At 33.2% G+C, this 26280-nt stretch overlaps 1 protein-coding gene across 2 annotated transcripts in view; it reads right to left on the bottom strand.

Moving 5' to 3' along the window:
• The window catches only part of DENND1B (DENN domain containing 1B), a 257800-nt gene that overhangs the window by 71464 nt on the left and 160056 nt on the right, over nt 1-26280 (bottom strand). For both annotated transcript variants that reach the window (XM_027074606.2, XM_027074605.2), the window contains 3 exons: nt 22674-22719; nt 17542-17643; nt 5446-5571 (listed from right to left, as the gene is read on the bottom strand). In XM_027074606.2, coding sequence (XP_026930407.2) covers nt 5446-5571; nt 17542-17643; nt 22674-22719 — 274 coding nt within the window. The remainder of the gene's footprint in view (nt 1-5445; nt 5572-17541; nt 17644-22673; nt 22720-26280) is intronic.

Raw genomic sequence — 26280 nt, 5'->3', positions numbered from 1 at the left:
TAACAAATATAAACAAGCAAAAATGTCTGCATAACGATAGTTTATTTAAAATTTTAAAACTCTTAAACACTCTGTTACCAGTTTTCCAAGGTAATAGTCAAATATATTCAGGTTCTGACAGAAAATAATTTTAAAAGATTTTTCAGGTGATACAACATTCTTCTTCCAAGTATCCCAATGTTATTATTATGTAAGGGACCACAGTCTACTCTCAGAGTTTTTTAACCAGGAAAACAATAGTTTTTCTATTACTGAAAATTATTGATGAAAAAAAAATCCTTATATTTAAATCATAAACTTTAATCATTATTTACAGCTAAAGCTTCTTTCTGTACATATGAGTACATATGAGCTTGCCCTAAAGTTAGTAGATCTGTCTAGAATAAAAATAGCTATCAATGTTCCATTTGCCTTTCATTCAGCAAGTTAAGATGGGAAAAGAAATTCATTTTTCTAAATCAGATACAGTTGTTTCTAGCACTCTAGTTAAATTTGAGCACTAAAAATGATTAATAGAGCTACATATTAATTTTATACATGCTATGAACAATATATATTTTCTTTCCCACTATTTAAAGAAAAACACTCTCTATTCTCATGAAACACATTATCAGGGATATAAAAATGAACCCTTACTATCAGAGTCCCTAGCTCTACCCATCCCATAGTGGTGGTACAGAATTTTCATCATTTTGCTAAAGCAGATAAGCAAAACACCTTCTCTGTTAATAATAATAATAATAATAATAACAACAATGATAGAACAGAAAGAAAGTATCATAAAAGCAACCATATTCTATCAGAAAGCCAAATATACAACAAATATTTATTTGGTTGCAACCATCTTTAAAGCCAAAGGTCCAGACTCAAACTTGGGTAATGAGACGAATGGAGGTCTAAAATGTTTTAGTAACCATAAAACCAAGGGGGGTGAGCAAGTGTACTTTTCAACTCAGATTTTTAAATCTCTAACAAGTTGACAGTTACAAATGTGTTAAATGGAAACTGGAAGGCAAAGATTTAGTGAATGGCCACTTAAATTATGGATGCCAATCCTGTGCTTAAATTGTTAAAGTTTAATCACAAAATATAACATATTTGCTGATAATGTTTAAAGGAATATAATCCAAAAAATGTCTGAAGGACAAATCTTTCAACTTGCCAAACAGAGGGCCAGATTACTAACCAATCTTTATTTTAAAAGGAATTTACTTTTTATCCATTAGCAAGGTTCACAGCCGCCCAGAAAAGCTTGAGTGATTGAAACAAAGGACAGCGCCCTAACTAGATCTGAGTGTTACTTCTATGCTCTTGGACAGGATAATCAAGTATATGCCTTTGAATGTATTAAGCAATATTTTAACTCAGGCAAACATTTCCTTAGCATTAGCTGTTGGTCAAAACTTAACCTTTTATTTTTAATAGCCTGTGACACAAATAAAACAGGTGCAACTGATGACCCTTTATTAGTTATTTAATTCAATCTCTTAAAAGCATTCTGATGTTTATAACAGTGTTTTTCTTTTGGGGAATCAGAGGAGGGTACTTTATTTTAGTTTTGTTAAAGGGATTTTCCTCCCCAAATTTACTACTTCTAAAATGTCATTTTTAGTAATAATAGCACTGATTTTATGTTAGACACTGTTCTAGGTAACCTACATTTACGAACTCATTTTATCCTCTAAACAACCCAAGAAGAATTATAAAAGTGTGTTATCACTTTTCTTCAACTTATTTAGCACATTACTTTGATCTCATGTTTTTTAAATCTTAAAAAGTAGCTAACTTACTGGTTAAAATCCAAAGAAAGCAAAATAGCCACTGTTTATTTAAATCACTTTCCAACAACTTTACAGAGTTGCATATTTCTCTCTGTAATAAGAGCCGGCACAATTTATTTGTCAATTGTGCTAGGGTGTCATTTAGAAGGTATAAATAAGAAGGAACTATGAGAAAAGTAACAACATATCTAGAACTGTCACTCAGACATTCTAAGTGTAATTTATAAATATGAGTTCCTCTTTGGCGGCATTTAGCGAATGTATTCAGGTATTTGCATTTGAAAATGGACATTTAAATCATCCTGGGGGCTTCCCCTAACTGGTTCCCCAGCCAGGCTGCAGAAGACTGGAGGGAGGAGGAAGGGGCAGTTACTCTAGGTTGATAAAATCACAAATGGGAATATGTAGCACAAATAACAAATTATTCCCCCAATTTATATACACACCATGGTATGCCTATGGGCATGTGCTCCTTTTCAGGAAAGTCCTAAGACTATCTCGTTTGTTCTGTCTCTCTTTAAGTATGTACTGAATGCCTTTCCATGTACCTGCATTTAGAAGAAATGTTAAGTTCAGGAAATTGATCTCAAGGAGAGTATGATACAAGAATGGAGGCCAGAGAGCAGAAACCTGTCACACTGAAGCAAGAGCAGGACTGTGAAAAGAATAGATTCAAATGTAGGCCCCACTATGTACTAGCTGGAGAGCCTTAGTGAGGTTATTTACACTCCATGAATATCATTTTCCTCATCTTTAAAATGAAAAGGTTACGGGGCGCCTGGGTGGCTCAGTTGGTTAAGCCGCCAACTTCAGCTTAGGTCATGATCTCATGGTTCGTGGGTTGGAGCCCTCCATTGGGTTCTGTGCTGACAGCTCAGAGCCTGGAGCCTGCTTCAGATTCTGTGTCTCCTTCTCTCTCTGCCCTTCCCTGACTCACACTCTGTCTCTCTCAGAAGTGAATGTTAAAAAAATTTTTAAATGAAAAGGGTAATATTTGAAGGCTTATCAGGATTAAATAAATAGCCTATCTAAAAGGTCTATTAAAGCCTGGTACCCAACGGGTACTTAAAGGTCAATTATGATTTTAATACCAACAAATAAATTATGAATCTCAGTAAAAATAACAAAAGAATTATAATAAGTAACATATAAAAGAGGGAGAAGAAATGTATTAAAGAAAGTAAGTGTAATCAATTCACAGAAAAAAGGGGCGGTAGAAACTATAGCTTCAAGGGATCAGGAAGGAACTAGATGGCCATTAAAAGCAAGAAAGATAAAAGCACTACCAGGAAAAAAGAACATTATAAATAACAGCTTGGAAGCCAGAGAAGCTTGGGACATTTGGAGCCACAGGCAGAATTCTCTGAATTGAGGTCGAAGTTTAGGAAAAAAGTAAAGACAGACACAGACTACTTGCCCATTGTGAAGGCCCTGAATGACACTCCTAGGTCTAATCTATAGGTTTAATTTTGTCAACGTTAAGGGGAATAACAATAATAATGGTTTGCTTTTATATGTGTATAAAAAATCATGACATTTAAAAAAGTAGTACCTGGTTAAAGAATTCATATCCATTTAAGGTTACTTAGTAAGTTTTTCCAGTTGTGCTCCACTAGCTAGAGGGTAGAACTGAACTATACTTCTGAATAGAGACAAAACCATGAAATAATTGTAACTTCTGAACTTGGCCCTTTTTTTTTTTTAACATTTATCAGAAAATATATAAAAGACATACACCTATTATATAAATGTCCAAAAGAGTTCACAAAATAAAAAGTAAATGTACGTTTAATAAATTAGAATATAGGGCATTTGTAAAGACAATGCCTAAACAGCAACAAAAATATTTTATACACAACAAAGAAGTCATTTTCCTTAATAACTATTTCTATTGAAAATAAAAAAAACTGTCTAAATATGTTCAGTATACTTTAAAAATTATGCTTTCATTCAAGATGGAGTCAAAAGAAATGTAAAAACACACAGAAGGAAAATACTGTCCTTTGACTCCCAGAAAGAATTAGCACTAAAAAAGAAAGAAAACATCAAATATAAAAAGGAAAAAGGTAGATAATTTAACAAATTTATAATTAGATGTGACCAATAAACAGGAAAGATGTTCTATGATGAAATTATATATTTTCCCACAGATACTGGGAATCTGGCTTTAAAGATTTAAAAAAGAAAAGTCATTATTGAAATCTTGTACCCCTGTCTGCTCAATTGATAATTTAAATCATTTAAGAAAATTTTCTCTTCAATTTGCTTTCCTCAAATCTGAAGTCCTTCACGAACTTAAAAAGGAAAAGAAAAATGTAACATACAAAGATTAATAATTATTTAAATGTGGCGAAATTTAAGCAAAGTAATACTTAAATATCCCTGTTGGTACTGTAAACTCAAAATCAACCTGTTTTAAAAAATTTGACAACCAGATGATTTTAAACTTTTATTAGTACAGATGATGGGTGTATAATCTTTTAAAGAATGAGACCATGTAACTGTCAATAATTTTTAAAGTCTCCCTTATGTGATTCCCCCACATGTATACCATATTCAGTGCTAGGACTTATACAATGCTTTAAAAAATATACACATATTTCCAAAATATTAGCATGCAAATTAGATATATGTACTTCTCTAGAGACAGCCGTTGACCTGCCTATCCATTTAAGGACTCCTAATAACCCAATAACTCCTTGGAGATATAAGAGCCATTGGGTGGGAATAGGGAAGTCAGTTTAGAAGGGATATAACTCATTCACATGTGTTTAGTTTCACAGTTTACAACAGGGTTTGCACACCAATTCTGAAAAGTAGGCAGGGAAAGTACAAGAATTCTCATTTTCCAAATAAGAAGATCAAAGTCTATAGAGACCAAGGAAATGGGTCAAGGTTACACAACTTAATTAACGGTCGAATTCCTATTAGATAGCAAGTCCCTACTTATTACTAACTCAACGTTTTTTATCCATTACAACTTATTTATCTGGTCGTGGAAGGGCAGTGTAATTATTTTCATAAAATCAGACTCACATATTTAACCAGTAATTCAGAAAGAGAAACAAATACATTTTGATTTATACCTTTTGGACCATCTGAAACCTTGGCTGGCTACAATTCTACATAGTAATCATTTTTAGGGTATTAAAACGAGAAAAGAAATGGCAGAATGAGCTAGCACATGCTAAACAGATAAGCCCACTTAGAAAAGTGTTATGGAATAGGAAGACAATAAATTTCTGAATAGTGCAAAATTTGCAAGTTCTAATATTTTTAAACTTGCATGTTGTACTGTCACCTCTACATGCATTGATCTATAAAACCCAACTGCCTGGTTAATTTCTTAATCCTCACATCAGGTAGTTCCATTAAAACGCATGAACACAATTCATTAAGAGGTTAAGTATTCCAATTTTAAAACAATACATAAGATAATATGCAAAACGTGGGAAATAGTAACTAAAGGTTACTAAAAGAACTAAAACCAAAAAGTCAAGGAATTGGAGACAGAACATAATGTCTTAAAGCACATCATTCTGGATTTTAAAAGACCTTTATGATGCCTTTTTCATGTGTGATATTAAAATGTTTCTTTTTCCTGCCCCACTCCGAAGAAACATAAAAAAAACAAATGAAAATAGTGATGAAATAAAACGCTTACAGGTTTGTATCTCAGTGCATCTCTGTAGGATCCAAACAAAGCAGCCTGTGCCCTAAGAAAGGCCCTAGCTACTCCATCCCCTGTAGCTGTAGACTGCTTCTTCAGTTTATTTTTCAGGGCCGAGACCTGCATGACAGAGAGGAACAGTTAAATTAACACCTCAGAAATTGGTACAGCGAGGTACGAACCCAATCAGCAGGCAAACCACAGTGTCTGCAGGTCAGCCAAAAACTCATCCTCCTCCCTGATAGCTTATCTTTTTAACTGCAGAGAGCACCTGCTGGTCTGTTAATTGAAACGAAAGCAGGAGCCGATAGTAACGTGCTAATGCAAATTGGTTTATGCTCTCTTTTTTTCCCAAGGCCTCTTGACATAAATAAGCTTTAATTATTTTACAGTAAACTGCTCGTGAGCCACTTTTCTGCAGAGTTTTAGCAATTACAACATGTGTCTACTTGTTTTGAGATGAAGCCGGTTGGGTATCGTTCATTTCTGCCATGTAAGGTTATTTGTTACAGGTCCTCCAGGATCACCTACCATTGAATTTTATTTTTGGAAGCCTCATTTTCATATGTAATTTCCTACTCATTTGTTGATTAGTTTCCACCATTATTACACAAAAAGAGGGGAGAGAAATGAAGTTATTGAGAACCTCCACGAGTAGAGAATTAGGTTCTGCAAATGTTATTTGCCATCTCATCTAATCCTCCCAGTCTTCTAAGAAAGGCACATGTACTATCATTTGTGAATAGTAGAAACAGGGACTCAGAGATGGGAATCAGTTTGCCCTCACTAGACAGTTAATACGTGGCTAATACATGGCAAAACTGAGCCTTCAACCCAGTTCTGTCCAGTTTTTCCCACCACAACATGCTGGGTTTGAGTCCAATGTCATTGCCTTATGAACCAGTAATTGGATTAAAATAATGTTTTTAAGTCACAGGAAAATTTATTACGTGGGAGTTTGCTAAGTTTTCAAGGCACTTAAATTTGTTATGATTGTTCATACATTTGCATCTTTTAACTTCAGGCTCTGTGTATTTTACAGAATACATACTATTTACGAACGGCCCTTACTTAGATGAATATTTTAGAAGTGTAATCATAATCCTGATGTACACTCTTATTTTTTTAAGGGGAAGTGATTTGATGTTCCTGTGCATCTGACTCAACCAATTCCTTTCACACATCCTAGAAAACTATATTCTCTACACATAAACAATACTGGTGCCCATATATTCCTCATCGATGCCTTACATGGGAACATGAAATCATGTGAAAACTCTTGTTTTCTTAAGAAAACAACCGATGGGACACATTGTGGTTGGATTGTTCCCTTAACAGAGCATATTCTTCCCCTTATGAAACTAACAGACAACAAAATAATGTCATTTCCCCTTTACATACACATGCAAGGAAGGGTATTTTTTCTTTCTTTATGCAAGCAGCCCTGACTACTCCTGTAGATGATGACTGTAATTGAAGTGTCAACCTAATTAACAACTAAACTTTGAATAATGCTAATGAGAAATGAACACAGCATCAGAGGAAAGACCAGCTCTACAGGTGATAAACCTTCACAGTAGTGACATTTTCCAGTGTAAAGTCACAGTTACTGTGATCTGATCAAAGAAAGAGACCCCCATTGGGTCCAATTATAACCACAGTTTTGAAAAAATTATTGAGTTATGATGTTCATAATCTATGCAGAAAGGCCTTTGCTGGATAGGTCTTCTCCCCATAGCTGTGATCTTCTCAATTTATATCCAAGCTCCATAGATTCAGATAAAAGTTTGGAGCCTAATTCATTTAGCCCACAAAGTGCATAAATCAGGAAGCTTTTATTATTAAAATCCAAACTCAGTAAATGCACACTTTTAGGTAACCCACATAGTCAAACAATAAATATAGCTAAACAATGCAAAAACAAATCTTATGACTTAATGTCTTTTGTCTAAAGTTTGTAGTAAGTTTTTTAAGCTTCAAATGCCTTAAAGAAAACCAATGAGAATGACTAGCAAATACGTGTATTTAATAATTGCCCCCCCCCAAAGGCTTATGATGGAAGGAATATGTCTTTCCATGTTTTATAAAAAGTAAATGGTTGGGTTGTTTTTAAATTTTGCTTTCAAGGGGCACCTGGGTGGCTCAGTTGGTTAAGTGTCCAACTCTTGATTTCATCTCAGGTCATGATCTCATTGTTCATGGGTCTGAGCCATGCACTGGGCTCCACACTGACAGCATGGAGCCTGCTTGGGATTCTCTCTCTTTCTCTCTCTGCCCCTCCCCTGTGCATACTCTCTTTCTCTCTCTCCAAATAAATAAATAAATAAATAAATACTTAAAAAAATAAAATTCTGCTTTCAAAAATAAAAAAAAATTTTTAACATGTCATGCCTTACTTATATCTTTGCAAAAAAAATTCCTCAGAGTGTATTTTTCTACAAAACATGAAATTGACATTTCAGTTCTCCACAAATTCAGTATTCTTAGGACAATCATAATGTATGCTTACAGAGAACGGAGGCAAGTCAAACCATAACTTAGCCTTCATGACCCCAAGTCCTTGACTGTTTCAGTACTGCTTAAGCTGGTTAGAATATCTGTCACATTGCCACAAGCCCTTCCTAACCAAACCATAATTATGCGGTCTTCACCTCCAATATCAGTCAGTGTACTTTCTGAGCCCCCTCAGGAGCTCTGTAGAAAATAGGAAAGAGGGGCGCCTGGGTGGCTCAGTCGGTTAAGTGTCCGACTTCAGCTCAGGTCACGATCTCGCAGTCCGTGAGTTCGAGCCCCGCGTTGGGCTCTGGGCTGATGGCTCAGAGCCTGGAGCCTGCTTCCAATTCTGTGTCTCCCTCTCTCTCTGCCCCTCCCCCGTTCATGCTCTGTCTCTCTCTGTCTCAAAAATAAATAAACATTAAAAAAAGAAAATAGGAAAGAAAAAAGAAACACTTGTTCTAGAAATGCTCTGTCCAATATAGCAGCCTTTTAGACACATAAGCACTTGAAATGTGACTAGTCCAAATTGGGATTTGCTATGAGTGTAAAATATAAACTTAACTTTGAAGATTTATTATCCCCCCAAATGTAAAATACCCCATTAATAATTTTCATATTGACTACAGAATGAAACAATATTTTGAATATTTGGCTAAATAAAATACATTAAAATTAATTTCACTTTTTCTTTTCTTTTTTTTTTTTTTTTTTACTTTTTAACATGGCTACCAGAAAAGTTAAAATTGTGCATGTGGCTCACATTTCTATTGAAAAGTGCTATTCTACATGGGCATACTATCTAATTTCATAGACACATGAGACTAGTTACCTGGCCAGAAATATGACTACATTGTTCCTTTGCCTATTTCTACACTATTTCAACCTTTACAAACTGCATCAGGAGGTTTTTCTTGACCTGCTCTCAGAGGGGTCTATCAGTAAGTAGATCTGAGGTTGTTCCTGTTTTTCAGAGACCAAGAGGGCAGGTGAGTTAAGGGTTTCTGGATGCACAAATAAATGCTCAAAAATAGCCTGTAAAAATGAAATACTTTTTCAAATCAGTTTTAGACAGAAAGATATGACTCTAATATGAGATGACTGTGCCAACCTTGCTGTTTCCCTGTCCTTTAGATCACTGGAGTAAATTATCACCAGTTACCAGTGCCCTCTGCAGTGCTAAGTAGCTTTTAGCAGTTTTTATCTATAAAAACGGTGATGTCTCTTCTGTACTTTTTCAATATTTGGTCTGGGAAACAACGTTTTCTGCTTTAACTTCCAAGCTTCTAAGTTTAGTTGGGAAATAAATGTACATTTTCCCCCTAAAATCCTAAAGTTTATACTCATATAGAACTCTGACCTCAGGAGAGCATTTAGAACTTTAGTCACATGGCTAGTATCACACAATCCCATTATGTGACATGGAAAAAGTATCAATTATTTTCCCTTTATATTCTTAAGAGGGTAAGCAAGCCTCCAAAGGCTAAAGACTACTTCAAAACTGACATCTGATTTTCTTATGACATTCTTCAATCTGTAAATAAATTATCTTTGTAAGTCTAATTAGGTATTATATTAGACCAAAAAAAAAAAAAGTTAAGCAGTGAAAAGAGCTTCAGGAATAAACAGCATCTCATTGCTCTTATCAAATGTTTAGATTCCTTTCATACAGTGAGAATTCAGACTTCTAAGCAGCCATCCACGGGAGGAATTATAACCTGGGTTTGGCACAGTGGGAGTTCACTGCCACATGAATAATATTACCACCAATTCTCCACTTTTACCCTCTTAACACTAAAGTGACTATGAATAAAAGGAAGGAATTACATGAGTAAACATAACAAACAGGTATAAATTAAAAGAGTGCAGGACACGTGCACACAGTCTGAGTAATGAAGTAATTATGCCAACCGGGAGTTAGGAAGGGAGAGCATATTAAAGGAGCTGAGTTTTCAGAGAAGTGACAGATTTTTCTCTTGACTTTTAGATGTGTCCTTTCAGGAAACAGAAATTAACCCCTACACCTAGAAATTTTAATTTTGCCTTTTAGGATCACAAAGATAAACATCAGGGTAAAGAACAACAGAAGGTAAATACAAATGTCTGGAAATAATATTTAGATAACCTCCACAGCTCTGAAATGTGCCTCTGATGTTTTTAAATACCTCCTTTGATGTAACTACGCTGCACTCGAGAATCCACACACATTTAGAAAAGTTAGAGCTTCCAGTAGTTACCTGCTTTAGAAAAAAGCTACAAAGATAAAATGTTTTATTCTCCCTTAAAACATGTTATGGTTATCATATGAATCAGATATTAAATCCCCACACTTCCTTCATCTTTCTAATGTGCAGGGTTTTTTTTTAGAAACAAAACGAAACCTACCTTCTTAATATAATTTTCTAGCAAGCTTCTACTCGAGGATTAAAATGGTCACTTTCAACATTGATCAAATGAAAAGCATAGGATACACTTGCAGAGTGTATCATTACATTGTCTCTGTGTATGCTGAAATTACCTCTCAAAACCTAGTTAATAAAGGGGCAGCTAGAACTATTTTCCTTTCAGAGGCCATTATAATAGTAAGACAATGTAAGTAAGTAAGACAATTGTAAGACAATAGTAAGACAAACTGCTCTTATCCCCCCATCAAGTCCAATGTCACGCCAGTGTCTCTAATATCAACGCCATTTCCACTCATCTAGTTACCCAAAAAGGAATCTTGCACATCCTCAACACTTCACCCTTTCTCATCTCCCACATGCAATGCATCACCAAGCCCTGTTAGGCCACTGATGGAGACTTCAAATCCGTCCACTTTTCTCTGAATCCCTGCTACTATCAAGTTCAAGAAACTAGCATCTCTACCTAGACTACTGCAAAAGGCCCCTCAACTGATCTTCCTGTTTCATTAATCTTCAGGACCCCAGAACCCAAGATGATATCTTCAGAAGTCGAAGCAGATCACACTATTCCTCTGCTAAAGATCTCCAATGAATTTCTAATAATGTCCAAGTGTCCTTAACAAGAACTACAGATCTTTTAGGATCACACTTCCTATCTCCACAACCTCACCTTGCCTCATTCTCTTTTTTGCTCATCTCATTACAGCTACACAAGACTTCTTTCCATTTCTTGGGTTTGCCAACCTCGTCCTCACAGCAGAGCCTTTGTACATGCTATTCTTCCTCCTCCTACTTTGCATGGCTTACTCATACTCCTCATTGAGGCCAATTCTGGAAACTGATGTTTTGGCATGTTGAGCTTGACTGCACCACAAACAGCTGATCTGAGTGTTTAGACTGGTAAGAATGAAGTCTCAGGCTAAAATCAGTTTGTTCAGTGTACTTATGGTGGAGATGATGGTCAGTCCACCAACAGCCACTGTCTCTTTCTTTGGTAAGAGAAATCCTAAATTTCGACTGGTGCTAGCTAGCTCAACCTAGCTAAATTGACCCAGCTACTTTCCAACATCCCTCCTGACTTCGTGTGGCCACATGGTTGGGTTCTGATGAATGGAATGCAAGTTCCATGAGAGCCGTGTATTATGTCTTCCTGTTCACTCAGCTCCTAGCATAATACAGGCATACGGTAGGTGCTCGATAAATATCTGAATGAATGACTAACTGAATGAATGAATAAATACATTAGCCACCTGTCACACTTATACATTAATATCTCTAGTTAACAGGATCAGAAGATCTGTGATGGGGTCCAGGAACATAATTCATTTAAAAGTTCACCAAGTCATTATGATATCAGCAAGATTTCGGAATCGCTTTTGTAACAGTACTCACAATATCATATACATGAAAAGTCTTGTATACGGAAAAGTCAAGAACTTAAAGAACTAGAAACAAATTGGAAATTATTTTTAAAGCCAAAATCAAGGCCTTTACATTTAAATACATACATATGTGAATATACATATATATGTATATGTATGATGTATGTATTTACGCATTAGCAGTAGGAAGAGAGAGAAGCATGCTATTAAGATGATACAGGAAAAAAAAAAGACATTTGGAGAAAGGCTAGGTAATTTAGATGGAAATGAAAACCCATGAGAAAGCCAAGGAACTTCATGAGCACTTAAAATCACTAAGAGTAACAAACTATAAATCAACTTTAAAATGGCAAAAGTACAGAGACATAAGGAGGGAGCTGCTAAAGCCTAGATCACTGCAGTGGGAGGGACAGATGCTCTTACTCAGCTGGGAGAAAATAACAAAGACCTTTTACAAGTTTAGAAGCGTGGTTAATTAAGGTTTTGAGTTTTATTTTTCATTTTGTTTTGCTTTCATATTTACATTTTAGATTTAAAAAAATATACACCAAGAAAACAGTAGGAAAAATCGCAAAATCTATAGTTTACTTACAAACAACAGCAACAAAAAACTTGGTATAAAAAATCACGTCTCTGAAAATAATTATTTAAAGGAATAGTAAGTTTCCACCGACACCCAAAGTCAGGTACAGTGACCGCCATCACCACACGGTCCCCCTTTCCCGGGAGCCAAACTGACTCACGCTCATAGCCACAGAAGTGTATATTAAACACACACCCACGTTTCTTCTTCTCATTACCATGAAAGTCAGATGAAAATATCCTTGTAAAATGTTCTGCGTAACTCTAAACAGGGATTTTAAAAGCAACTTTTATAACAAAAGATGAAAGAAAAGCAATTATGGTTCCCTTCACCCATCATTTACGAATGCCTACTATTTACAAAGCTCTGCACTAGGCTGTGTGGTGGTGGCAATGCACATCTAGGTGCCTGAATTCTAACAGCTGAAGACTGAGGGGAGTATGACTGCATTTCTCCAGGGGGAAACTGAAAGCAGTATTTGTCTCTGGAAGTCTACTCTATTAAACTAAAAAAAAGAAACAAAAACAAAAACAAAACAAAACAACAACAACAACAATAACAAAAACGTTGTCTAAGTTACTCTAGAACCTGAATGAAATCGGGTTATCTTTCTAACCTTGCCACTCTAGAATTTTGCTGGGGAATTTATTTACTGTTAAACATGATAAGAATTACAGCAGAGCTGTGGCAAACCTGGAACTAATATAATATTCTCTGGGGTCTTTTCTTTTTAACATATATTATGACAATTCAACATATTAAACCTTCATGTTAGGTTAGAGGAAATATCCAACAAATTAAACATATCTATTAGCGATTCACACAGTTGCAAGAGTTAAATTGGTTTCTATACTTTCATTTTTTTTAAAAAGGCTGATTTTAAAAATTCTCTGAAATAGCCAATTCTTTTCCAAATTTTTCCTAAATTAACTCACTCAAATGTAGATATCTTAATTGTTTTCTTAAAGTTGGAGTTTTGGGGTATTTCCTTAAGTTTAGGCTTTTAATGATTTTTGGCGATTCAGAGCAATTTGTGTCTTTTCATTGCACAATAAAACCATTAACCTATTCCTTCACGTGATACTTGAAAGTGTCACTATAAGATGCACAGTATTTTAGATGACTCCATTTTATAATAAAGTATTTTCAAAATTTTAGTAATTAAATACGCTTTATACTAAATGTAGCTATCCTGTAACATACCAGGGTCTATGGTGAATTGTACAATAATGCTGAAGTGTATATTTCCTATATACTCTCATAATAGAAAATAAAAAAATAATTTTCCAGTAGTGTTCCATATAAGATGAAAATAATTTTTTTAAAGTGCTAACAACCCTGATTTAAATCAAATAGATCACACTGATACTTCATAAGCAAGATTAGAACAGAGAATATGATTCTACAGTAAATTCCAGAACAGTTACTCATTACGCTGTATATCATGTTTATACGAAAGGACCACGGTCTAGTATTTGAGAGGATGAATGTTTATACGAAAGGGACCGTGGTCTAAGTGTGAGAGGATGAACCTATAATATGAACTAACGCTGCAGAAATACTGTTAACAGTATACTTTGTGTCTTCATTTTCTTATCTAAAATAGGGATAACTATATTGACCTGAGAGTATAGTATTTAAAACCTAATCAGTTAAAATTATTTAAAGACAATAAAGCAACAAAGATAAAAATTCACTTCCTAGTAATGGGTATTTTAGTGCATGTAACTTTTTCAGATGTCAGTTCTAACCTGCTTTCATCTATAAGAGTTTGTAATTGTTTTAATTTAATTTTTTCACAAAGAGATCTCCTAAATCTCATTATAATTCTAATTAGCTTAATTTTCTAAGAAGTGAGTTGTCCTATTTATTTTTGAAATAGTTAAGAATTCCCCAAATTACTTTTAAAAATATTAATGATGATAAAAATTAAAATGAGCAGTAATACCTTAGAATACAGCATTTCAAACTATTACGTGATTGAAACAAAATTTGTGTATATATTTGGAATGAAGGAGTCTCAATGGTAAATTTTCTAAAATTAAAAAGAATTCATCACTTGAAATTTCAAATGTTGTATTTAATTCAACTGTTTCATTTCCCCCACAGTTAAAAACATAGCATGATAACACTAAATTCAATTGATATTATTACATAGCCCTCAAATTTATTTTTTATTTCAAGACACTCGACCTACACGTTTGAAGGTATCTACAGTTGACATAGCCACTAAAAGTAAAATCACAATGTATCTAGACAGAAAACTACAAAAGTATATTTTAATGGGTCTACTGCTTTTAAGAGATTCCATGTAATAATCAATATCGTTAAAATCACTCTCAATAAAGTTTGTGTTTTTTTTTCTTTTAATGATCCAAATCTATACTGAAATGATGAAATCGAAAAACAAGTGTTCTTGTCAGAAGACAGGAAGAGAGTTTTTTCCCTTCCCTTAAGGAAAACAAAGGATTCCTGAAAGCTTTGCCCTGATTTATTTTTCCAATTTTAAATACCTTAAGAGTAGCGGAACTGCTACTGGCATGGTAGTATTTCTAACAGTCAATAAATCTAAAATATTATGTGTGAATATTGGAATGAAGCCATTAAGAAGATTACAGCATGCAACACAGCAGAGGGTCCACAGGAAAAAAGAACTAGTAATTCAGGACAACTGTGACCACTGACCTTTGAACAGCCAAGACCACTGGTCAGGCTGACACAATAATAGAGTACACATGCATAGAAAGTCCTCTAGCCTGTAAGTATAATTTAAATGCTTTGGTGAATGATTTGAAAAGGTCCCCTTTTAAATATGAGTTAATTTATTAAATAATCAAACAGTACCAGGGTTTTTTCAGGGTATTTTTCAGGATTCAAGAATATTTTCTCTTAATTCAGATCACAACACAAAAAATTCAGTAACATCATTTGTGACTCTAACACATCTCATTTAAAACACTGACAATTATAGAAAGTATGATGTGATACTTTATCATATTTCCTGTAAAACTACAAGAGACAGCTTTTGGAAAATGGATGGAAAGAGCTAAATTTATTAGAGAGGGGTTAAACAAACAACCACCTAAAGTATTTGTAGAAAATGACTATAACTTTAAAATAACTCATACTTTCAGTAGATGGCCCTGGTTCCACCCCAGAGCTGTATCCACTTATTCGTTGTTCAAATCTGTCTGTAAGTCTCGGGCCCTTAATCTCAAGTATACGTATAGTTATATCCACATCACTTTGCAGAGTTCCTTTTTAAGATTTTTTTTTACTTCATTTACATACAGTTAACTGTTCCTTATAAACGAGCAATGAGATGGTCCCTCCTGTCATTTCACATATTTAGGCTTTTATATTTTGTGGAACTGTTAAACTTCGTCATATTTTAAAATAAATGTCTTGGTATCAAACTAATTCTACTGGGAAAGTAGCACTTCTCAATTAAAAAAGAACCACCCACCAAAAAAAAATACTATTAAAAATTGCTTTTCTCAAAGAGATGAAATTAGCTACCACTGAAACTTGACTATAACAACTTTTATGACACAAAAAAAGCTGATTTCTTTCTCATTTTTCTTTTTCTTCTTTTTTTTTTTTATAAACAATCCTTTCTACTTAGGGAATTAACAGTGGAAATGCACTGCACATAAAGAAAATATTTATAAAAGTCGGGGCTTTATATCATAATTAGTTTTCTATCCAATGAAGAATTCTTTGATGGATTTCTAAATGAATAACTCTAATCATTTCTAGCAGCTTCTGCAAAATTTTTATAATGAGGCAATCTAGTTATAATGAGCTAAAAAGATAATATAATTCTTTACTGGCCTGGGTTTGGATTTGTTCATACATAGCATAAATTTTACTACAGTAAGATAAAGTAGTTCAATTTAATTTGCTTCAAGGTCAGCAAGTATTTTAGGTTATTTATGGGCATAGATAATCTGATTTTAACTTTAAAATCACATTTTTCCTATCACTAGCCATAAAAACAATCAAAGCTAGTATTACTGTATTTTTTTGAGTTTGATAATTTTAAATTCACTTTTTCAAACTCCCTAATAATGATTTCAAAGTACTTGCAATACTGCAGAAAAATATATGATGAAGGTTTTTTTTATTTATGGATTTTAATATTCCTGAAAAAACTGGATTTTTTTTAAAAGGAGAGTTATTTTTAACTTAGAACTATGTTATAAAGATATTTTTAAATAGCCATTAAATATCTATACAGAAACAGCACTAGCCTGCATTTTGCTCTGTTCTAAGGAATATGCAGGCCAAAAATGCACTTTTGGAGACTATTTAACATGAAATACAGAGTATATCCTATTATAGGCTGCAGACACACACATGCACACACACACAAACCCTCTGCAAGATCAAAGAGCAGAAGAGAACTGGCACTTAATTTATCAGCCTTTACAGACAAAAGACAGTTTTCGTCATTTCAAAAGGATCAGATGTCTTTTATGACAAACTGGGTTTGCAGTTTAATTTACAAATAGAATTCTAAGTAAGCAGTCTTTGCTCTGCCAAAGCAAATGACAAACAGTGTAGGTTTTCATTCTTGCGGCCCTCAGCAGGATAGAAAAGATTAAAATAAAACTGAAATAATTTAGAGAAAACAAATAAATGTTTCAGAAAGTTGAGGGAGATCAAAGCCAGAATTTTCTGACCCCAACTGTACAAGCATTTCTTATTATATTGACCAGTGCCATCAGATCATTAATTAAAAGGAAAAGCACTGGCAGGTGGCAGGGAAGCAAAAGCCGATAATTGGCCCCCTTCTTCTTCTTGCCTTCAAAAACTCTCTCATTCTTTTGCAAGACATGCCACTAGGCAGACAGAAATGCCTACTTTGTAATATAATGATTAAGATGAGATGAAGAGACTTACGTTTAAAGAAACTCTGCCTAATGAGTGCATCTAGCTTTTTAATTATGATCCTACTTTTACAATAGGAATATGATGTTTCATTCAACATCTCCTCAACTGCCAAAAGGTAAAAATATTAAATATAGAATCTACACTGATTCCTCTCACACCCATGCACATACTCAGTCCTTTTATTTCAGATAAAAAAAAAACCTGGGAAAAATAATTCTTTGTAATTCAAGGGTCCAGGAGAAAGTAGATAGATAGATAGATAGATAGATAGATAGATAGGTAGGTAGATAGACAGATAATGTGTTCACCACAAAATAACCTTCAGACTTACCACATCACTTGGTAGGTTGTTCAAGTCATTAAATGGTGATTCTAAAGTGTTTGTGTCAACATTTAACATAACCACATCCTCCAATGATTTATTTTTCACTCTCTGTTTAAAAAACACAAGTACAAATAAACATCTTAGTATATTTTCCTTCCAAAACTATAATGAACTTAGAAATGCAGAGAAAATTATCTTGATGACAATTAGCCTTGGGGGATAAAAAAGGAAAATCCTATATTATAAGAACATATAAAAAACTTTGCCTTATAAGAAAGTAAGTTTGTCTACAACCGTTCAAAAAGATTGGATAAAAAAATCCTTAGAACAGAATGTTTGGTCATCTAAACACATTGATTTAGTTTGGAGATATTAAATGTAATTTAACTACCAAAGAGATATTGTAACAAAAACTCACAAAATCGGAACGGCTATATTAAACCAGAAAAACTTACATCCTTTAAAAACTTATCAACTGAATTTCTGTCCAATGATACAGGAACTTGTGGCCAGTTCTACACCTATTTTTAGCAAAAATCACATTATGGGGCTAATATAAGCCAAAAATCATGACTACTGTAAACTAAATTTTAAATTAATAAACATTTTCTCCGTACTTCCATACCAATTCAGTATAAGCTGTTTATGAGGACTGTAAGTTGAATAAGAAAAATGATAAAGAGAGCGGTAATAAGGAATTGTTGCATTATTTATACATGAATTTAATATAAAAGATGAAATTTAATAGCCTATCAGATTATTTGACTTATCTGTTTGACAGCTTAGTTACATGGTCAAATTATCTCAATATGTGGACTAATGACAGTGAATTAGAATTTCATCAAATTTTTCATCCTTAAAGAAAGGGAATACTTAAGGTTTATTTTCCCTATTTAGACTACTATGTATACCTAAACAAATCATATAATTCTATTCGCCTTATTTAAATGATAGCAAATATAGCATTATTTTTTGATGCAAAAAAATTAGGTGCTCATTAATGAAATATATCACCTCAGAATTCCATAATTGTATAGGTCAACTAGAGATAAGTCAATTAATTTCAGTGTAGTATTTTTTAAATGACATTATAGAATAAGAGCTATTTTTGAGAATTATTAAATACCTTACATTTTAAATTGGCCAACCCAATTTTTTTTTGTTTTAAGTTATTCAAGAATGAAATTTCTCTGATCCATTTAGAACTTCAAACCTCTGCATAGTAGGTAGAATGTTAAATTTGCTAGGGAAATGGTAGTCTAGAGTAGGGAATTTGTATGTGTTAAGAAAGCAATAATGTCTGTGTAGAATATGGATTCTCAGGGGGATATATGATAGCAAAAATCTATCTTGTAAAAGACATTGTAATTATTCCAAAATAAGAGTCAGAGGATGGCTGTTTCTTGGAAATTAACAGAGAACCACCTACAATAGTGACACTCTCACCAAAACATTTATAAATAAACTCATTTCTTTTCCTTTCCATATGTATACATAAATGTAAAAAAGGCTCACATACATAAATATGTAGTTATTTATAAATTAACTACAGCATAACTACAAAAATAGCCTATTTTATAAGCAACAATACATTTATATCAATGGTGTTTGGTGGAAAAAGTATGTCATAATTTTAATTTTCACCTTCAATTCTAAGTTGTTCCCTTTAACAGAAACTATAAAGTTAATCCAGAAACCTAGTGCATTTGTTAAAGGATGAAAATGAGTTTCTCTAAATAGCCTGGAGTAATGGTTATGTGACACCTAAATGTTTTGCTATGACACTAATGTTAAATTCTGAATAAAGAAAATTAGTATTAACATGAAATGTATACTTTTTTCCAACTTGCCCTTTGTTTAAAAATGTCTGATAATAGCTGAATATTAAATTCTGTCCAAGGGACCATTCAATAAGAATGGAAAATGTATTAATTTCAATAAATCAATACACTGAGATGCACTAAAATGAGAACAATTCTACATTAGCAAAGAGGGAAAAATAGTATGTAATTAAAATTTTTTTATTTGGATTAATGTCACTTTTTTATCTTTGTTTCCTTCCAAGTCAGGCTTTAACTATTTTCTAAATAGGAATAAAAATTCATACAGCATATAAAATGATAACATTTTCTCTGTCTCAGATTATTATATCTCATAATGTTCGTTAGCTTGCTTGGCTCGGGAAAGAGAAAAAGGAAAATTTGACTTTTTCTTCAAAAATAAGAAAATAATATTAGGACAGAGACTGAAAGTGTTATTAAGGACAAGAGTAAGGTATTAAGGTTGGTTAAGTCTTTCTCTCACATCCTCTCTATATAAGCCTTCCATGCAATGTGACTACAAATGTGACTATCGTATCATGTACGATAATGCAAGGAAATGACCCGGTGTCAGCAATCACATGTTCCTGCAAAATGGAGCCAACATTTTATTTAGAATCTTTTGTGTATATTAAAACACATAATGCAATGCTCACACTTGGAGCCTCTACTGACTTGCTCCTCCATCATTTACAGACCTTTGAGTTCAACCCTAAAGTCTAATTTTCAGGGAGAACAAAATGTCCTTATCCTTTATTTTGGAAGCAAATTTACATTTTAAAAGAGAGATTTCCGGGGCGCCTGGGTGGCGCAGTCGGTTAAGCATCCGACTTCAGCCAGGTCACGATCTCGCGGTCCGTGAGTTCAAGCCCCGCGTCAGGCTCTGGGCTGATGGCTCGGAGCCTGGAGCCTGTTTCCGATTCTGTGTCTCCCTCTCTCTGCCCCTCCCCCGTTCATGCTCTGTCTCTCTCTGTCCCAAAAATAAATAAAAAACGTTGAAAAAAAAAAAGAGATTTCCAGCCATCTTACAGTCATGACTACATAAAAATAATTAAAAGAAAGATTTAAAGGATATTAGTTTCACATCTTTGAACAATTATGTTTACAAGTCTTTCTAAAACGTATGTCAAAACTGTCTTGACAAAGAGAGAGAATAGGGAATATGTTGATTCTTCCTAAAAAAAAAATTCATTGTAATTGCAACCAAACAAAATGTAAAAAATTACTCAGTTCAGTCTCACATAAAATTTGTAAATAGATATATCCACATTTGAACTATAATGCCATTAATATAAAATAAGAAAGATCAAATTTTGCTTAAAAATATCTGCCTGATAATGACATAATAAGAATCGAATGGCAGTATGTGTATCTTGTAATAGATTAAGGAGAAAGTTACTAAATGGTACCCAACTGGTTTAAAGACATTCTTGAAGTTCCTATTACCCCTTCTCATTGACTATTAAACCCAATAAACTAAATACAATTGACTAAAAAGACAGTTCAGTAAATCCAGAGTATAAAAGATACAGAGATGTTAACCAATCTAATCATGGCTGTAAACCTTCTCATTTAGTGCTGACTCAATTTAAAATCAGAATGGACTGTTTCTCCAAGACAATACTGTAAGAAGTAAAAAATTCTTAAATTTGCTCCTTTAAAAAAATAATGATTTTCTCTATACGTGTCTAATAAATATGCAATTAAATATGACTGAATTTTTAAAACATGTACCCATGTCTATAATATTTTGGAAAAGCTGAATCATTAGTTTTAAAAGTTGGTATAGAACCATTATGTAAAAAAATACAGAACATCACCAGGTACAATAAACAACTTTAAATAGTTTTCATCTGTACAAGTAAACATACTATAAACATTATGTATTCTATTAGATACATTAAATAAGAAGAGACATGTGCGTTAATATCAAAATCAGATATGATGACTTCTTTGAAACCATACCAACCAACTGCGGTTAGATTTTGTACAGTCAAAATACTGATGAAGAAAATACCAGTTATATATTCTACAATCAGATAACAGATTAAATACTTATTCATACACAATGTGACCTTTCACTGAAAGTACCTTGGCATGTAAAACAAGTTGTCTAAAAATTAACAAACATAAAGGCTCATGTTATTCAACTTAGACTTCAAACTTAAAACAAGTCTACTAAAGAAGTTCATTAAAATATATCCAATATTATTAATGATTAAACAAATAAAAATGTTACCCTCGCATTTTGCAAAAGGAGAAAGTGACCAGAACGAGAGTACATGCAGAATTCTATAATTCATGACTACCATCCGAACATGATTTCTCCAGACACGATCCTCACCACTCCTATATAATAATAATATAATCGGCAGGATCTTCCTTGATCAGCAGAGTGAGGATTGATGGTGTATACAGTGACAACAACTAATAAGAAAACCAAATCTAACTTATTTAGATTGTTGATTAGAAACTGGCTTAAAGTACAATATGCACGCGCGCGCACACACACACACACACACACAATATATATATATATATACACATATATATATATAAAACTGAAAATCAGATAGCACAATAATGCCATGCAATTGACCCAAGTCTTTTGTTCAGATCCAAATCTTTTGTTTATTTTTTTCTAATTTTCTAAGAAGTCTTCCCTTGAAATCTCACTGATTCCAAGTTCAAGGTCTTTAAAGTTCAACATTTTTCACTGTAGTGATGATAAATCACAAAAGTCATTTTGGAATGAAGTGATAACATTGCAAAAAACTTACTGCATTCTAAATCCCCAACAGGACTGAAAACTAAAAAATATTTTAAGTCTATATTTTAATTTAAAACTTCATGATTAGTGTATTCCAACCACATTTTGAAAAAGCACACTGACAAAATGTATCAAAATGGAGTTTGAAAAATAAAAACATTTTCCCTTTATGAATCATAACTACATAAATTCTGACCTTCAAAATAAGGTGTGAAAAAGAAACATATAAAAGATCCCAAGTGCCATATAGAAAGTGGTTCATCAAGGACTAAGTTTTTAATACTTAAAATTTACCATATGATCTTGACCAAATTTACCATATTTTCATGGGTTTCATGCCATTGAAAATGGTCATTCAGTATACTAACTAAAATGAAATTATTCCAATACAGTATTTCTGAAAATGATCATGTAAGTATACCCTAAATATGAAACTTATCATTATTTTGTTCTATTCAATTGATTCTCTTTCAAAATACAACTGTTTTAACTATTATTTATATTCATTAATTTATCACACATGTATCTCATGTCTGAAAGATACTTACCTCTATGAGGCTGGAGTGTATTCCAATCAGGTATGGCATCGGAGCACTAAATTGGAAATATATAATGTATATATTCATGAAGTTCATTAACACAGAAACAATATAAGTAATTCAGAAGATTTAAAAAATTAAATTAATTAAATGTGCAGTTCTAATAGAGCCCACTACAGATAATTTAAATTATTCAATATATAAAAGCCAAATTTAATCTGAGAGGTCATTAATATATTCAAATTAAGGTTGCTTGGCATAAAACTCACAAAAGCATTTACAATTAAATAAAGAGTAGTAACACCTAAGAAGAATATTAGAGCCTAAGTCATAGTTCTGAGTTAAATCTTCCATATATTTCATATAAAACATATCCTAAATAATTAGCAAATTTTTTCACATTTATTTTATATACCTTTTATATTCAATTAGATTCTTATTTCTACGATTCTCTTAAAAAATCATCATTGCTTCATACCTACTACACCACCAAAATTTTTTGAATCAGTTACCAAATATTTATTAAGACCTACTATGTGCCAGGCACTGTTTGGAAACTAGAAGTTCTTCCTCTACTGTTATCATTCTCTTTCCATACTATCTTTCTGCTCATGTACCTTGTCTTTCATTTAAATGTTGTACATTCCTATTTATCTCACTTTTGCTTTTATTAATAAAGTAATTTTAATGAATTAAAAAATATTCAAATATGTTTAAGCATGATACTGAATTAATTAATTCTACAGATAAAATCTGGAGCATACCAGGCAGTAGGACCTGGGCTAGGATCTAGGTACAATAATAAGTGATATAAATAGAATAGATTCCTTTGCAGATCTTATACTCCAGCAGAGCCTACAGACATTAAATAATCTTTGTGACATAAAATCGGGCTTACTTAGTAACTTCAAAAACATTTCTCATGAAATACACGAAGGGAATTATCCAACTTGACATTTCAAAATCAAAATATTATTTAACAAGAAAACGTGAAAATGGACAGATGTCTACAAAGGTGATAGAAGATATGCAAATAAATAGCTAAAACAATCTTTGACATTTCTTTTTATAGACATCTTTGTGTTATATTTAAGGCAAACATTTTCTATGTTAATGAAAACAACCTTTTTAAAAGAATTTTCATAATTTTCCAAACATCACTTTCACTATCAGTCCAAACTCCTGTGTATCTACTTTGCTACTGAGGACCAGTAACAGATAAAGCTAACAGGCACCTCGACAGACCCAGTTTTTCAAACGAACCTCAAACAGCTCCAGATTTATTTGAAGCTGGCTAACCACTAACATATATCCAGAACTCACAAAAAAATAAGGATGGTTAAAGTTTTTATTTGACTCCTCATTATCCTGTTCATTACTTCTTATTGTACTAGATTCTAATTTTCTTTTGTAGCTTTGTTCCTTCATATATATATATATATATATATATATATATATATATATATAACAGACCATCTGGAATTGATCTGATATTTTGGATCATTTGACTGAAAGTTAAGAACTATTTACAGGCCTTGATATCCTTAAGACCTAACAGATTTTCTGCCTTCAAAAGGAAACAGGAGGAAAAATGTGGACTGTTCCACTTTTGCTTAAATAAAGGAAGGCTGATTACTTCCCTAGCTCAAGTTCTCATCTCTGGAATCCCTTCTGGGACTCCACAGAAGACATAAAATATATGTCACTAACTGTTCTGGGCTCCCACACTGGGTTCAGAACATTTTCACAAAACAGGATAGGCAAATCCCAAGATCTTAAATATATCAAGCTGTCCCCACATCCAAAATAGTAGAAAATTATTCAAGTTACTGTGCAAACTTCCAATTTACCCCAGGTTAGGTCATCCTACCCACAAAATTTACAACATAGTAAGTCTGTGGTATCTCAAATTTCTAAGAACATTTTAATATAATGAGTGTTGGGGCACCTGGGTGGCTCAGTCAGTTAAGCATGTGACTCTTGATTTCAGCTCAAGTCATGATCTCACAGTCCTGAGACCAAGGACGAGTCGGGCTCCATGTTGGGCTTGGAGCCTGCTTGGGATTCTCTCTCTTCCACTCCCTCTGCCCCTCCCTCTTATGCACACACATGAGCACATGCTCTCTCTTGGGGGGAAAAATAATAATAATATAATGAGTGGTAATCAAAAAATATGTAAGCCTCCTAAAATTAACAATTATTATTTCCATTTTAGTTGTTAGAGGAACACTTGAGTGGATCAGATTTCAAAAAATCAGAGCCCACTGTGCTGACAGCTCAGAGCCTGGAGCCCGTTTCAGATTCTGTGTCTCCCTCTCTCTCTGCCCCTCCCCTGTTCATGCTCTGTCTCTCTCTGTCTCAAAAATAAATAAATGTAAATAAATAAATAAATAAACAAACAAACAAACAAAAAAAAAATCAGAGCCCAAAGTAGCAGCTAACCTATTGAAGTCCTATGAAATACATCTAAGGTAACATTTTTTAAATTTCTTCAAAGTTAGTTATTTCTTAAAATATAAAAAATAAATGTTTAGCAATTATTAAGCTGGAATAAAAATTCAATAAAGGGTTCCTATGTAGAACTTAGTAATAAAGTAACTTCTAGCTTTTTCTGTGAGATTACTGGGTACCTCTAGGTGTTTTTATCTCACTAATACCTAACAAAATCAAAAACATAGAGATGTCAAAACTGTAAAAATTATTAATCTAGAGCATAATTTATTAAAATGATTATGATGTTTTGCATATAGATTTTATAGAACATATTTTATAGACAGATTTTATGTTTTATAAAATACACATTCTACTGAATAATAGTTTCTTTCTCACGAAAACTGGATTGTGAGCATCCTAAGACTTAATCAACCAAATCTCATGAAAAGTAATTCTGCAACCCTTAGCTGAAATCTCCTAATTAGATTTGGGTGTTAATAACTCAGGAAGAGATCCTTGGCGACACTGATGTTTTATCACCCACATGCAAAACTGTCCTACATCTTTCTGTCAACGAAGTCATTTTGCAAAGATAGCATACAGAAGGCTCTATTAGGAATGCCTCTTCTGTTGGGTAGCAATTAATCTTTAGTCAAAAGTAATCACCCTCTAACCGTTTTTTGTTTCTTTTTTGGTTTTCTTACAGAGACCACCCATGGGTAGACTGTAATAGCCGCCTATTAACTTAGGTAGTCCAAACACCATGATTTTCCATTTATTTTTTAAGAAACAATTCTCTTTCATGGAAAGAAGAGTCAGATAGGTTCCCAAAATAAAAAGGTGACTCAGCCACTCTTGAACAAATAATGAATGATTATAATTTTACTGATACTAGGGTCACACTACCTCCTAGGTGTTTAAGGACTCAGAACGGTTAAGAGTGTGTGGCAACATCATGAACTTGCCACATTAAAGTTCTGTCTCTATCTCACATAGTAAGAATACGTACCATGAGATCTGCACCCTTAAGAAATTTTTAATTCTGTAATACAGCATCGTTAACTCTAAGCACAATGTTGTGCAGCAGATCTCTACAACTTAACCATCTTGTATAAGTGAAATCTTATACCTGTTCAATAGAAACTCCCATTTTCCCCTTATACTGACAGATTAACAGAAAAAA

The sequence above is a fragment of the Acinonyx jubatus genome, chromosome E4 (assembly GCF_027475565.1).
Source record: "Acinonyx jubatus isolate Ajub_Pintada_27869175 chromosome E4, VMU_Ajub_asm_v1.0, whole genome shotgun sequence".
NCBI classification, from domain to species: domain Eukaryota; kingdom Metazoa; phylum Chordata; class Mammalia; order Carnivora; family Felidae; genus Acinonyx; species Acinonyx jubatus.
Note: the sequence above shows the minus strand (reverse complement) of the source record. Positions and strands in the feature narration are given on the sequence as shown.